Raw genomic sequence first — 16,346 nt, forward strand, 5'->3', positions numbered from 1 at the left:
TATGAATTCAATGCTATAAATTTTCTTCTAAGCATTGTTTTTGCTATATTTTGAAAATTTTGATAAGTTCTTTTCTCAGTTCTAAGTACTTTCTAGTTTTTATTATTGTATTGTAGACTTCTCATTGAACATATTTTTTTATTTATAATACCCAGCATTTGGTATTTTCCTCTTGTCTTTCTATTGCTGATCTTAAACTTATTAAGGTATGTTTCATGACTCAGATATGGTCTATCTTGGTATTTCTTCTGTATAAGCTTGAAAAGAATATTCTCAGGTAGATTCTGCTATTAGATGAAGTGTTATCAAGTAGATCTAGTCAATTATGGTGCTGTCACGGTCAACTGTGACCCTACTGATTTTCTGCCTACTGAGTCTGTCATTTATTAGTAGAGGAGTATTGGTATCTCCAGCTATAATAATGGATTCCTCTGTTTTTCCTTGTAGTTCCATCAATTTTTGCCTCATATAAGTTTATGCTCTGTTAGGTTTATACACATCAGGGATTTTTATGTCTTCTTAGAGAATTGACCACTTTATCATCATGTAATGCTTCTCTTTAACCCCCAAAGTTTTTCTTGCTCTTAATTCAATTGTTTTTTAAATTGGTATAGCTGCTCAGCTCTGATTTGATTGGTAGTGTCATATATTGCCACAGCACAATCTCTCAGCCTGGTTGTTAATTCAGGAAAGACCAGCAAGAGGCCAATAGGGGATTGAGAAACAAGAGGCACACACACAGAGAAAGCTGGGGCTTAGGTGGGACATTACCCTCTGTTAGAGGAATAATGATTCAGAGCTAGTACAACACATTTTTTTTTTAAACATGTGAAACAGCATTCTTGATTGCTTCTTGGTTACATGGAAATGAGTACATTAAAAAGTTCACTGTGGGGCTGGCATTGTGGCTCAGCAGTAGAGTGCTCACCTAGCATGTGCGAGGCCCTGGGTTCGATCCTCAGCACCACATAAAAATAAATAAATAAAATAAGTGTATAGTGTCCAACTACAACTAAAAAATAAATATTTTTTTTAAAAAGTTCATTGTTAGTTTTGTTTTTGAAACACAAAAATTCCCTTCACTGCTCACCCAAATCACACAGACATTTTGTCTGTGATGCATCTTTTGTCTTTTCTGTAACCCTTTATTCATATCCCCATTAGCCTCTCTCTCTCTTTCTCTTTTATTTCTTTTCTTTTTTGTGATGCTGGGGATTGATTGAACTCAGGGCCTTGTGTGTGCGAGGCAAACACTCTACCAACTGAGCTATATCCCCAGCCCCCCTATCAGCTTCTCTTACCTGTGCTCTTACTTCATTCCAAACTTCCTTTCACCATCTCTTAAGGTCTAGTGCATTTCTATTCCTGAACTAGCTTTTCTTTTTTTAAAAATTTTTTAAAATTTATTCCAATTTGTTATATATGACAGCAGAATGCATTATAATTCATATTCACATATAGAGCTCAATTTTTCATATCTCTGGTTGTACACAAAGTAGAGTCACACCATTCGTGTCTTCATACATGTACTTAGGGTAATGATGTCTATCTCATTTCACCGTCTTTCCTACCCCCGTGCCCCTTCCCTTACCCTCCCTCCCCTTTGCCTATCTAAAGTTCCTCCATTCCTCCCATGCTCCCTCCCCATCACTATTATGAGTCAGCATTCTTATATCAGAGAAAACATTCAGCATTTGTTTTTTTAGAATTGGCTTACTTTGCTTAGCATTATATTCTCCATTTATTTACCTGCAAATGCCCTGATTTTATTCTCTTTTAATGCTGAATAATTTTTCATTGCCTATATATACCACATTTTCTTTATCCATTCCTTTGTTGAAGAGCATCTAAGTTGGTTCCACAGTTTAACTATTGTTAATTGTGCTGCTATGAACACTGATGTGGCTGTGTCTCTGTAGTATGCTGTTTTTAAGTCCTTTGTGTATAGATGGAGGAGTGGGATTGCTGGGTCAAAAGGTGGTTCCATTCCCAGTTTTCCAAGAAATCTCCATACTGCTTTCCATATTGGCTGCACCAATTTGCAGACCTACCAGCAATGTATGAATGTGCCTTTTCCCCCACATCCTCACCAACACTTATTGTTGTTCGTATTCTTAATAGCTGCCATTCTGATTGCAGTGAGATGAAATCTTAGAGTAGTTTTGATTACATTTCTCTAATTGCTAGAGATGTTGAACAAAGCACTACAATGTAGAAAACCTATTATATGTAATACTTACAATTTTTAAACCTGGGTTTTTGATTTAACAAAACCTAATTAGGAAAGATCATCTGGTGTTGAACTTGGGTTGACCAATCATCTTTCTTTTCCTGAATTTATAAAATAATATTTTATATGTAAAACATATATGACTTAATGATGACTTAATTTTTATGAATAATAAGTTGCTTGACTTTTATATTTGTATGTAGTATAGAAAGGAAATAGTTTGGTACCATTTTATTTTCAGTTGTCATATAAGCTATTTTAGTTACTGGGTCTGTAAGAGATTATGTCTTTAGCTTGAAAAAAATTTTTTAATTTAAAACTAATTATTTGAGTTCTTTTCACCTGATCTATTTTGTAAGTAATCAATATCCAGCAACTATTTTAAAATAGTAGAATGAGAAGCAGCAAGATGATATATACAGAACATTGAAGAGTAATGTACTTTCTTATAGGCAGAACTTCTAGATGCTGCTGCTGGCATTCATGTACGATTCAGATTAGGTGGAGTAAGTACACATGAATCTTTAATAATCTTAAAGCACATTTTTGTAAAATTTAAAAGATGAATTTTTAAAAATGATAATCATGTTTGTAATTGCATTACAATAATACTTTGAACTTTTCCATCTACAGATTAAATTTCCACCTGATATATACTATAAAATTTTTACTCACAGACATATTGAAGATTTGTGTGCTAACAGCCCTAGAGATTACACAAATCTTCCAGCAAAACATACATTGCATAATAAAAATGATCATCTTCAAGAAGAGGATCATAGTGGCTGGTATCGTCGTATAGAAAACAATGGCTGGAGGCCTGTTTCTGATAGAGTAAGAAAAGAGAAATATTAGTAATTTTAAATTTTATACATTTAGATACTGTTTTCTCTTTGAACATTTTAAAAAATAATAATTGCTAGTTATTGATAAAATTTGCTTAAACTGTTCTAGGATTAATAATTCTAAGAGTAGCAATTTATCTCTTTTTCTTAACATTTACTTGTACTTCTAGTAATCAGCTTTAATATTAGGCCATCTTTAGATATTCTCTGGAATTCAGATTATATATATTTGGCATATAGATTATGTATACTTTTATATACTAAGTATGAAACATGAAGTGTGAATTCATTCAACAGACTTTCTATCAATCGTGCAAGCATTAGGCATACAGTGGTAAAAAGATATGATTCTTCCCCTCAAATAGTTTGCCATTTTAATTGGGGAGACAGTTAAGTAAACAGGATATTTCAGTTCAGTGCAACAAGTATGTTCAGTACTTTAATAAAGGCAAATACATGGTGTTATGGGTGGTAGAAAATTCTTTGTTACATAGTGTGATTGGGCATGGGAGATGAATTGGATGTGGGAAAGTAGGCAACTAGTTTGGAGAAAGTTTCATTCAGAGGAACCCATAGAGACTTAGGACAAAATAGAAGTATGTATCCTGAGTGTGCCTGGAGGGTTGATTAATCATTGAGGGATAGATTCATCAAAAGCCAACAGCACTAAGTGTAGTTCAGATCTGTTCATGTGAGACGAGAAACACTCTTAGAATATGTCTACTTATTAACTTGCCAAATACAAAGTACTTTAGTCCATAAATACTTTGTTTGTTTTTCTATAGCATGTGCTTCTGAAGGCTCTATGTATTTCTCACTGGTGACTTAATTGGAAATACCTTGAAAAGGTTTATCCTCTCTCCTGTTTCTATCTTGGTATATTCCTGATGAAGACAAAAAAGTTCTTATCTATAGCAAGAGAAATCCACAATCAGTATGTCAACACTTTATATCTCAATTTTCATTTCTCAGTAGTTTTGGATACCAGATGAAAAAGAAGTGATGGAAGGCAAAAAGAAAAGCGAATTTCACTTTTCTAAACTGAAGAGAAGGCAAGATTTGGAAAAGAAAAGAAAAATTCGAAAAATAGAATGGATGAGGCATATGTAAGTAAATGAAATAGACCTACTAAAAACCTATATGATACTTTAGGAAATAACATATTTGGGAAACTTAAACTACTTGATTTGGAGACTTTTAAAGGTATTACAATGGTGGCATTGCAGTATTGGCATAAAAGTAGACATCAGTAGAATATAGATTTAAGAACTGGACCCACACATATATTAATTGATTTTTCAATAAAGGTGCTCAGAGAATTTAATTGGGAAAAGATAGCTTTTTTGACAAATTAGATATTGAGATGCAGAAAAATGAAACTTGACTCTGTGTTACGTCTAAAATTTACTTGACTCTATGTTATGTCTAAAATTAACTCAAGAGATCATAGATCTAAAGATAAGAGCAAAAGCCATAACATCTACAAGTAATCAAGGAGAAAATTTTAGTGACCTTAGTTCTGGCAAACATTTCTTAAAACAGGACACAGAGGCATGAACTATAAAATTAAAAAATATATATTAAACTGCATTCTTCAAATTTAAAAGCTTTTGTTCTTTGAACAACCTCTTACAAAAATAGAAATGTGAGGTAAAAATAATAGCAACATTTTACAAAATATATTTCTGAAAAAGTTCTTGAATCTAGAATTTTTTTTTTCGTACCAGGGATTGAACCTAGGGGCACTTGGCCACCGAGTTATCCCCAGCCCTACTTTGTATTTTATTTAGAGACAGGGTCTCACTGAGTTGCTTAGCGCCTCACTATTGGTGAGGCTGGCTTTGAACTCGTGATCCTCCTGCCTCAGCCTTCTGAGCCACTGGGATTTCAGATGTGTGCCAACATGCCTGGCTAGAATATATTTTAAATTCTCAAAAGTAATGAAAAGAAGACAATCTAATTTTATATGGACAAAAAATTAAACAAATACTTCACTGATGAAGATATATTAATAGCAAATTAGCAACTCATTTAATGACTAACATCATTAGGCATGAGGGAAGTGCAAACTAAAATGATAATGAGTTACCACCACATACCCACCAGAATGGCTAAAATAGTCTGCCATACCAGTATTTGGCAAGGGATACGGAGCATGTGCAAACTGGTGCAGCTAATTGGAAAACAGTCTGGTAGTTAAAAAAAAAAGTTAATCAACACAGTTATTCTACTCCTAGGCATTTACCCAAGAGAAATCATAACTATGTTCACAAAAAGATTGAATGTGAATGTTCATAGCAGGTTTATTTGTAATAGCCCACAACTGGAAATAGTACAAGTGCTCATGAGTAGGTGAATGGATAAGCAAATATGTTACATCCACAATGAGTGAATACCACTCAGCAATACAAAGGAACAGACTATTGATACACATAACCACATGGATCAATCTCAAAATTATGATGCTAAATAAAATGATGCTAACAAAAAGAGTACATATTACATGGTTCCATTTACATAAAATTCTAGATGTTAAAAACAAATCTAGAGTTACAAAGCAGATCAATAAATAGTTGGTTGGAAATGAGCAGGGAGGAAATAGGGAAAGATTACAAAAGGCAACAAGAAAACTTGGGGGAGGAGATGATGGATAGATTCAGTTTTTATTGTAGTGATGCATTCCCAAGCTGTATGCGTGTCAAAACTGTAAATTGTGTAATTTAAATATGTGGTTCATTGTACATCAGTTATACCTCAATAAAGTTGTTAAATTTAAAAAAAAATGTGCAGACAATTAGAAGATCTCCAAAGTGGCTCCGAAGTAGTTCTTCATCTCCTGTAGTTGCAGTGTAAGTTAAGGGAAACCCAATTGCAAGGGTCACAGGATTACAGTGACTAAAGTACAACCAAGTGTTCAAAATTTATAGAGTAAAACATTTACAGTAGGCTAAGGTTAATTATTAAAGAAAGATATTTAAAAATAAATTCAGCATAGCCTAAGTGTACTATGTTTATAATATCTATGTATAGTAATGTTATAGGGCTTCACATTCACTCAGCATATACTTACTCACCAAGTTCTGTTCATGGTACATGCCCTATACAAGTGTTCCATTTTAAATCTTTTCTTTCTCTTTAAAAAATTTTTATAGTTGTAGATGGACAGAATACCTTTATTTTATTTGTTTATTTTTATGTGGTGCTGAGGCTCGAACCCAGTGCCTCACATATGCTACGCAAGTGCTCTGCCACTGAGCTCCAGCCCCAGCTCCATTTTAAATTGTTTATAGCATATTTTTACTGTATCTTTTCTATGTTTAGGTCCACAAATACTCACCTTTGTATTTCAGTTGCCTGCAGTAGTGGGTACAGTAACATGTAGTACAGGTTTATAGCCTAGAAGCAATATACTATACTTTATAGCCTTGGTATGTCTTAAGTTTATGTAAGTATACTCTGTGATGTTTATGTGACAAAATTGACTAATGTCACATTTCTTGTTGTTAAGCAATGCATGACTGTATTTCTATGTTCTTGTTAAGGACTAATTTATACTTAATGTTTGGTGGATATATTAATTCATGTGCTCAAATTAGTGTCAAAAAGAGGCTGGACTTAGAGTCAAGTTTAAATGCTGGCTTTCTACATATTTTCTACCTTCATGATTTTGAACAGTCTTTTAACTTATACAAGTCCCACTTTCTTTATCTAAAAAGTAAAATAAATAAATAATAACTGTCACAAATGACTGTCTTTTGAGAGAGAATTAAATAAAAAAGTATATGAAAAGTACCTGGCATGAAGATATTGTTTGTCTTCACTAGATAATCTTCATCCTCTCCATTTCCTTTTTCCCCTTTATTTCCCTCTACCTACCTTTAGATTCATGGCTTTGTAGAAGGTACTCAATTCCTCCAGGGTTTATTACCTCACTGTTAACACAAGCCAGCTAGTTATCTGGTCTCTAACATACTTTCTACTCTATAATTCTATGACTCAGTGATTAAACAACTTAATTTTTCTCTGTATCATAAAAAATGCAGCTTATTGGGTGATTTTTAAGTGAGGCCTCTTTGGTTTAGTGTGGTTAATGAAATTATTTCTTTTCCCCCACAAAAGATTCTATCATATAGATCTTAGTTTACATGCATCTGGGTATATAGGATCAAAACTGTATTAATGTATACCCAGTTTTAATTTATATATATATTGATATGTAACAACAATATATAACAATCATATCTGCTTGTTATGACCTATTGCAATGACTGACCTTTCTCTTCACTTCTTCTGTTTAGGTACTACACAGGGAGCCTCATGGCTAGGGCTACTCATTATGGCACTGTAAGCTTAATTCAAACAGCAACAAAAGGTCTAATGAAAAGTATTGAAGATGGTGGGATAGATTCTGTGATGGAATGGGAAGTAGATGAAGTACTGAAGTGGACCAATACACTCAACTTTGATGAGTAAGTACATATTGCTATTCTTGGAAAAGAAAGGCAGTCATATATTTTTTCTTTCTTTTCTTTTCTTTTAGATTTTTTTGTTTTAAATACCTTTATTTCATTTTATTTTATTTTTGTCGTGCTGAAGATTGAACCCAGGGCCTCGCACTTGCTAGGTGAGTGCCCTACCATTGAGCCACAATCCCAGCCCTATTTTTTCTTTTTAACATTTCCTACTCCCATAGTAAGTCTTAGGGCCACAAACATAATCTTCCAAAAATTAGTATTATTTTTCTAAAGAAAAGCAGGAAAAATGAGGAATGATCCAAGAATTAAGAAAATTAGACTTAGTGGTTTTTGTTTTGTTTTTATTCACAGACTTATGCTTTAGTATAATTCTGTTTTGTTTGTACTTTGCAGTTTAGAAACAAGGCTAAGAACATGAAATTAATTATAAAAATTATATTGTCAATCTATATTCCCTATTTTTTCTGTGTGAGATATTAACCAAGGTATAAATTTTCAGTAAAATGTTCTTTGAAAAACATTTTTAGAATTTTGTATAGTAAAATTTTTGAAATATTTAATATGATCACTAAGGACATGCAAATCAGAAGTATCATTTCGTACCTACTAGCATGACTATAAGTAAAACTATAGATAATAACAAGTGTTGGTGAGAGTGTGAGAAAACTGGAACACTTGTATGCTAATACTGGAAACATGCAGTGTTTCACCCACTTTGGAAACAATCTGGAAGTTTCTCAGATGATTAAACATAAAGTTGCTATCATGATCTAGCAATTTCATTCCAAGAGAAATAAAATATATGTCCATGTAAAAACCTGCACATGAAGTTATTACCAAAAAGTGGTAAGCAACTCAAATGTCCATCACCTGATGGATACATGTGATAAATCCATATCATGTGCTATTTTGTTAACAATAAAATAAATGAAGAACTGTTATATCCTACAATATTGATGAAACTTTTAAGGTAAAGAAGCCGCCAATCACAAAGGATTCCAATTATATGACATTTGCATGACATTAAATAATTCCATTTATATGACATTTCCAGAATAAGCAAACTTTTGAAGAAAGTAGATACTAGTGGTTACATAGGAGTAGGGAACTGGGGAGTTGAGAAAAGGTGGCTAGGAATGTGAGGTTTCTTGGGCTGGGGATATAGCTTAGTTAGTAGAGCGCTTGCCTTGCATGTACAGGCCCTGTGTTCAATCCCTAGCACCACCAAAAAAAGGAATGTGAGGTTTCTTTGGGGGGTTAAGGATAATGTTTGTAAATTGATTATGCAGATAGATGCACTACTCTGTGAATATGTGAAAAGCCACTGAATTGCACACTTTAAATGGGTAAATTGTATGGCATATGAATTACATCTCAAAAAACCTGTTAATGTTCAATATATACTTACCTGCAATAAATAATGTAAATATTACATGGATGAAGAAAATTATAATAAAGACACTATCAATAAAGAAATGCAAGAAAGTAGGAGAAGTTAGAGGGAGATAAGAAAATGGGGTAGGAAAAAAATCAAGGTGTGGAGCACTGGAACGTGAAAAAGACCAGAGGAAGCATAGAGAATAATGACCAAAGGAAAGATAAAAGAATACAGAAGGGAAATAATTACAAAGAAAAAAAGAAAAACAGGAAAGCAAAAGAGAAAAGATATTGATGAGAAAGATATAGTTGTGTGCCATGCAACTACATTTTGATCAATGACCACATATAAGATAGAGGTCCCATAAGATTATAATGGAGCTCAAAAATTCCTATCACCTTGCGATGTCATAGCCATCATAGTGCAGTGAATTGCTCACACATTTGTGGTGATGCTCATATTTACAAACTTCTTGTGTTTCTGGAGATATGGCTCAGTGGTTAAGCACCCCTGGGTTCAATCCCTGGAATCAAGGGAAAAAATTAAAGGAAGAATCGATAGGTACTATGGAAAATTTTCTGCAGTCAGATCATTAGAAATGCATACACACCTTGAACACATATTTATTGGTAAAAATCCAGTTTCTTTTCAAAGACTTTTGTGCTAGCATTTGTTATGACAAATGGATGTTCTCCTGGGACAAAACCCTGCATGTCTTCAGATATAAATTATAACTATCAACTGAGTACATTATCATTTTGAAGGACAGAGCCAACTTTTACTCTTGGATTCAAGGAGCAACCATTAAAAGTACATTCTGCCAAGTACAAGCAGTACTGTCTACTAAGAGATCCCGAAAGGGGTTTATGCTACCTGTTGTCTTCCAGAATGCTTTAAGTGGCCAAGCAGTATCCCATATAAGGCCATAGAATAAAGTTAGTAGAGCAATAAAAGGAAGCAGTAATAAGAAGGAGCCAGCTATTATATCTTATTATTAATTCAATACTATTGGACAATATATACCTTTCTATAGCAAAAAACTTTAGGAGTCAGACGTAAAAATAATTCAAATATTTAAATACTTGGAACATCAGAGTGTTTTGTTAGTTATGTGACAATTCTAATCTTCCTCATTTTTTTCTCTGCCATCTCCCTTTCAGTACTTGCTTTGGCTAACTTCTTACTGATTTATGCGTAAGACTGGGTGCATTTGAAAGGAAGGAGGCTTAGAAAAGGGGATATAAGGCCTAAGATGAAATAAGTCTCAGGAAATCTGCCTTAGAACTTCTGCTCATCTTCACAGCTCATCATATGTGTTCTTCCTATTTTATCTCTTCTCTGGTTACCATGGTCTCACTATTTCAGCCTCCATTTAGGGTGCTGAAGAGTTAGCTGCATTTGCCCAACTTGAATATTACCTTTTATATTTTATGGATACTGCAAAGACAGCACTATTGTTTAAATCATAAACAACGTAGTTTAAATTTCCTCTAAAATATCAGAAACAGGTCTGGCAATCCAAAACTAAGGAGAATGTTTCTATTGTTTTCTATTGGCTTTTCCTTCTGAGGGTTTTCTGCTATACTTCAAATTTAAAATTATTAGCTACTAACGTAGTGGGTACTCACTGAGGATCTTGCAGGAATGAAACAGGATAAAATGAGACAGGAGCTGGGGGGAAGGCAAAAGGATACTACTATGACATATGGTAGGCCCCATTTTTATACCTCCTTCATCCCCTTGTCTTGGTGATTGCCTTAGGTACATGTGAGCTACTAAGATATAGGAAAGTCCTAAGAATTTAACATTGAGACTATTTGTTATAATTAATCTAAGCATGTACTAATGAATTAACTTTTTGCTTCCTAATCAATTTCATTTAATGTCCATATAACATGCTTAGGTATATTGCAAACTGGAAGGAAATTGCAACAAGCAACTCTTCAGTTAACTATAAAGGTAGGTGATTTTTAGCAATACTTTTGGGAAATTCTCATGAACTATAATTATACATTTCACATATGTAAACATTTCTAAATATCCAAAATTTCAGTAACCTTCACAATATATAGATATAAAAGAATATGAGGAGTCATTTTTACCTTTATATGTAAGACTGTTATTTGGGAATAGAATGAAATTTTCTAGTTTGTTTAGGATTGAATAAAGTGTGTGTGTCTTTTTAAGTTGTATCTCATGGTTTCAGCAATAATAGCCCTTTTTAAATGTTTTTTAAAAAAATTTTGAGCCAGGCATGGTGGTACATACCTGTAATCCCAGTGGCTCGGGAAGCTGAGGCAGGAAGATCTCAAGTTCAAAGCCAGCCTCAGCAAAAGCAATGTGTTAAGCAACTCAGTGAGATCTTCTGTCTAAATGAAATACAAAATAGGGCTGGGGATGTGGCTCAGTGGTTGTGTGCCCCTGAGTTCAATCCCCTGTACCCCCCCCCCAAAAAAAAAAACACAACAAAAAATTTGAGATGGGGTCTTGTTAAGTCACTTAGGGCCTTGCTAAATTGCTAAGGCTGGCCTTGAACTTATGATCTTCCTGCTTCACCCTTTGGAGGTGCTGGAATTATAGGCATGCACCACTGCTCCCAGCTTCAGCAATGATTTTTAATGGGCAAACTTTATTTGGCAAAATAAATGTCACAAAATGTTGAAAACACTTTTTAGGATCTATGCCACTATTGTTCTTCCAGTGGTCAAGAATACTGAGAAGCTAAAAGTGATAACCAGCATGTTGAAGTAGAATATCTTCTGCAGGGGTACAGGGATCTAAGGAGGTATCTGGAAGTGGAGGAGATCTTTACTTGGATCTTCCAGATTCTTGACTATCACAGAAAAGAATTTAATGACAAAACAGGTTTTAGCAAAGATCTTTATTAGAAAGCAAAAGGTGAAAGTACCTTCTCAGAGCAGAGAGCAGGCAGTCTTAAGAGTGACTCACATTGTCTTGTTCTGGGGTTTTAACATTTATAGTAGAAAAGCAGATGGGACTGAACTAGAGGTAGAGTCAGGGCATGGTTATGAAATTCTGCTCATTGTTGTTGTGGTTGCACATTGCCCTTGCTATTCTAATAATGCTACTTTCTAAATCACATTTCTTTAGCATTTTAAATTTCCACACTGGGGTGTGCAAAATTTACTATTATAAGGAGGCTAGGGTCATTTCTTATTCACCAAAGTCTTTAATGCACATGCTTCTCAAAGGAGTGGTTTCTCCACCTTGTGGTTATCTTGGGGTTTTGTTGCTTTTTCAGCAGCCCATCAGCAAGCTGCAGGCAAGGACACAGGCACACAAAGGTGGGGTTGCTCAGAGTTGTTTTGTATTTCCATTGTTTATGGATGTTTTTCTTTTGAGACTCAGTGTTCTCTCTGTATCCCTAAATTCCTATCCTGATATCCCAGAAATACCAATAATTCTAACATAGTCAAATTCTGATTGTGGTTACTGTATGATCTGAGTGTGAGTTCTGCCTTATCTTCTATGAAAAGCAGTAAACCAAGGGGTTAACAAACATGTAGTTTGGGTTTGATTTTTGGCTGTACTGCTTACTGGCTGTGTGATCTGGGCAAGCCAGTAGCTCAATTTTCTTGTCTGTAAAACCAGAATTTAAAAAAAGTACCCAGCTGACAGTTGTGAGATAGCAAGAGGTAATATTTGTAAAGAGTTTAGAATAGTGCCTTGGCACAAAATACTACTCCATAAATATGAGTCATCATTAGCTTTAGCCTATTCACTATTTCCAACTGGTTGCCTCCACACCGTCCAAGGTACCATCCCCCACAGGCTTCTGCAGTGGCCTCCAAATTGATGCTCCTCCAGTCCATTCCCTGCACAACAGATAGTTTACACATTTAAATCAGCACAACTGGAACTCTTCTATTCGCTAACAAACTCTTCTTTAGCAATTGCATTGTAGTAACTCATTTGGTTTTCAAAACAATCCAACCAAACAGGTTCTATTATTTGCATTTACAGAGAAGCAAACAAGGAGGTGCTATGATTTGTTTGAGGACACACAATTTGTGTGAGGGCCAGGATTTTAATTGAAGCAGGTTAGCTAAGAATTCATGCTTTTAAACATGACCACACTCTGCTGCCTTACATTGTCTTCTACCACACAAAAAAGCCTAAACTGATCATGGCCTTGCCTCTGACTGTGGCCTAGCCTTCTACTTGTACATGCTCCCCCTCTTGCTCCTCACTGTTTTCATGCCTGTACCTCAAACACGTGATGCAATTTTCACTTTGGAGGATTAATCGTTGATGGTCTTCTAGAGCTCAGTTTAGGTAACCTTCTTCACTAGAGGGCAGAGTGTTGTCTATTCTCTTTGCTACAGAAATCCCAATGTGTAACACTTAGTAGGTTCTTACTGGCTGATCAAAGAATATAAAGGAATGGAAAGTACAAAAAGAAACTATATAAATTACTGAGTTATAAAAGATCACCATGAAAGAAAAGATACAGGATGTTAGTTAGAAGGGGCACAAGAACAAGAAAAAATTATTTCTCATAGTGGAGATTTGCATCACTGAAGCCAGTGAAGATGATGAATTGAAGATATTGGCATTAGAGAAGAATGTGTGCCACCTCTTCAAGAAGCAGGTCAAATCCAGAACAGATATGGGAACTTCAGCTCTGCAGAAGAAAAAAGGCATCTGTTCATTTGTGAATAAAGAGCTAATAGTTAATTACAGAGAACTAAATGACAAACACTAGGAAAACTTCTTTACACGCACCATCACATTTAATTCCCTCTTTATTAGGATGAGGTAGGTGCTATTATATCCCAACTTTCAGATGACATTGAGACTTAAAGAACTTTAATAATTACCCCAAATCAAACAGCTAGTTATTAGATCAAACTTCACTCAACCTCAGGTCCTGCAGAACAATAATATATGGTGGTGAAAATAGGATGAATTCAGAAATTTGGGGCAGAAATTTATGATTTCAGTTAAACAACATATAAAGAAAGGTATCTACTCTGGGTGGGTTGTGGATCAGTGGTAGAGCGCTTGTCTCACATGTGTGAGGCACTGGATTCAATTCTCAGCACTACATATAAGTAAATGAATAAAATAAAGGTCCATCAACAACTAAAATTGTATATGTATGTATGTGTGTATATATATATATATATATATGATATCTATTCTGAGTGGTGAAAAGGGATATGGAATAGATCTTACCTGGCCATAGTATCATATTAAATGAATCTACCTTATCATATTTAGCATCTAATCATTTGTCATTTCTCTTTAGGTTTCAGATTTGAGCAAGAACAGAAAGATACACGCAACGCTGAAGATAGATCAGAGGTGCACATGGAAGCACCATATGATTATTTATATGGCAATATTTATGAAAAACCAAATTTTACTAGAGTAACACCTGATTCCACTTATAGAATGTAAACATAAAATACATTATTTTATTTTCTGAGGTTATGGTCCTTCAAGCCCTGCATTTACCAGTTACAGTTGAGAGAACTTACTCTGACTGAAGCAGCTTGTATGTCTATTCTCAGCATAGAATCTACCCCAGTTAAGAAACGAAGATTAAACAGAAATAACATTAGACTGCATACAGTAGTCAAGAAAAATACAGAAATCAGTTCTAGAATGCTGATAAACCATAATTGTAACAGTCATGCATAAGATACTACATTTAGGTATAAAAAGTAATCAGATTGTTTTCCTCCATTGAAGCCTTTAGGGAAATCATATAAGGTCATATCTAAATGGCTTTGCTTTTGCCATTCCCTCTCCAACTTTCCCTTATTCTTTTATTTCTTCACTAAATCTTAAAAAATTCACATATTAAACAATTTATGGTATACAGTATATTTCAACATGTGTATATAATATTTACAGACCAAATCAGGGTAATATTTACATCTCTTTATAATTTGTTTGGAGGTTTTGGGCTTCTCTTAGTTTTTCATAAAATATATAATAGGTTATTGTGAGCTATAGTTATCCCACTGTGCTGAAGAACACTAGAATGTCTTCACTATCTTTATTTTGGTACCTGTTATTCAGTTCCCTTAAACAATCTACTCCCCACCCTTCCAACCCTCTGCTATCTGATACTCTATGTTTAGACTTTTTTTTTTTTGCATCCACATGGGAACATCTGGCATTTGCCTTCCTGTATCTGAATTATCTCACTTAAGAGACTCTAGCTCCTTCTATTTTTCTGCAAATGGCAGGATTTCATTTTTTATGGCTGAATAATATTCCATATGCATATATGCCACATTTTCATTATCCATTCATATGTTGATGGATACCAAGGCTGATTAAATATCTTGGCTCTTGTGAACAGTGCTGCAATAAATGTGGGAGTGCAGGCATTTCTTTGATATACTGAATTCATTTTTTTGGTATGTATACCCAGAAGTGGGATGGCTGGATCACATGATATATCTATTTTTAATCTTTTGAGAAACATCTAAATTGTTCTCCATATGGCCATGCTAATTTGCATTCCCACCAATAGTGTATAAGAGTTTTTTTTTCTCATATCCATGTCAGTACCTATCATTTATTATTTATAATAGTCATTCTAACTGGAGTGAGATGTATCTCATTGTAGTTTCGATTTGCATTTACCTGATGGCTAATGATACTTAACATTTTTTTTCAAGTATTTGAATTTCTTTTGAGAAGTGTCTAGTTGGATCATTTCTCCATTTTGTAATTGGATTGCTGTTTCTTTTTAAGTTTTGTGAGCTTCTTAATATTCTAGATATTAACATTTTGTCAGTGAATAATGGGCAAATATTTTCTTCCATTCTGTAGGCTGTCTTTTCACTGTTTCTTTTGCTGTGCAGAAGCTTTTTAATTTGTTCTAATTCTATTTGTCAATTTTTGCTTTGGCTTCTGTGTTTTTGAGGTCCTATCTAAAAAGTCATTGTCTTTACCTTTGTCTAAGACATTTCCTGTTTCTTCTAGTGGTTTCACAATTTCATCTTATATTTCTTTGGTCCACTTTGAGTTGATTTTAGTATAAGGTGAAAGTGGATCAAATTTCTATTTTCTGTATATGAATATACAGTTTTTCCTGTATTATGGGGAATAATGAAGAAACTGTCTTTTCTCCAATATGTTTTTTTTGCTTCAAGGAAAAGTTTATTGCTTGTTTTTTTTTTAATTGGTTGTTCAAAACATTACAAAGTTCATGACATATCATCTTTCATACATTTGATTCAAGTGAGTTATGAACTCCCATTTTTACCCCAAATACAAATTGCAGAATCACATCAGTTACACATTCACATTTTTACATAATGCCATATTAGTGACTGTTGTATTCTGCTGCCTTTCCTATCCCCTACTATCCCCCTTCCCCTCCCCTCCCATCTTCCCTCTCTACCTCATCTGTTGTTGTTCAGTTCTCTCCCTTG

At 34.2% G+C, this 16,346-nt stretch overlaps 1 protein-coding gene across 1 annotated transcript in view; it reads left to right on the forward strand.

Annotated features, from left to right (window-relative positions):
• The window catches only part of CUNH11orf65 (chromosome unknown C11orf65 homolog), a 30,651-nt gene extending 15,358 nt beyond the window's left edge, over window positions 1-15,293 (forward strand). The window contains exons 3-8 of the mRNA XM_015489680.2: window positions 2,683-2,736; window positions 2,864-3,064; window positions 4,051-4,181; window positions 7,374-7,544; window positions 10,832-10,887; window positions 14,201-15,293. Of these exons, the coding sequence (XP_015345166.1) occupies window positions 2,683-2,736; window positions 2,864-3,064; window positions 4,051-4,181; window positions 7,374-7,544; window positions 10,832-10,887; window positions 14,201-14,352 (765 nt within the window). The 3' untranslated portion in view covers window positions 14,353-15,293. The remainder of the gene's footprint in view (window positions 1-2,682; window positions 2,737-2,863; window positions 3,065-4,050; window positions 4,182-7,373; window positions 7,545-10,831; window positions 10,888-14,200) is intronic.
• The last annotated feature ends 1,053 nt before the right edge of the window (window positions 15,294-16,346 follow it).

Source organism: Marmota marmota, unplaced genomic scaffold (genome assembly GCF_001458135.2).
Source record: "Marmota marmota marmota unplaced genomic scaffold, marMar, whole genome shotgun sequence".
In the NCBI taxonomy this organism is placed as follows: domain Eukaryota; kingdom Metazoa; phylum Chordata; class Mammalia; order Rodentia; family Sciuridae; genus Marmota; species Marmota marmota.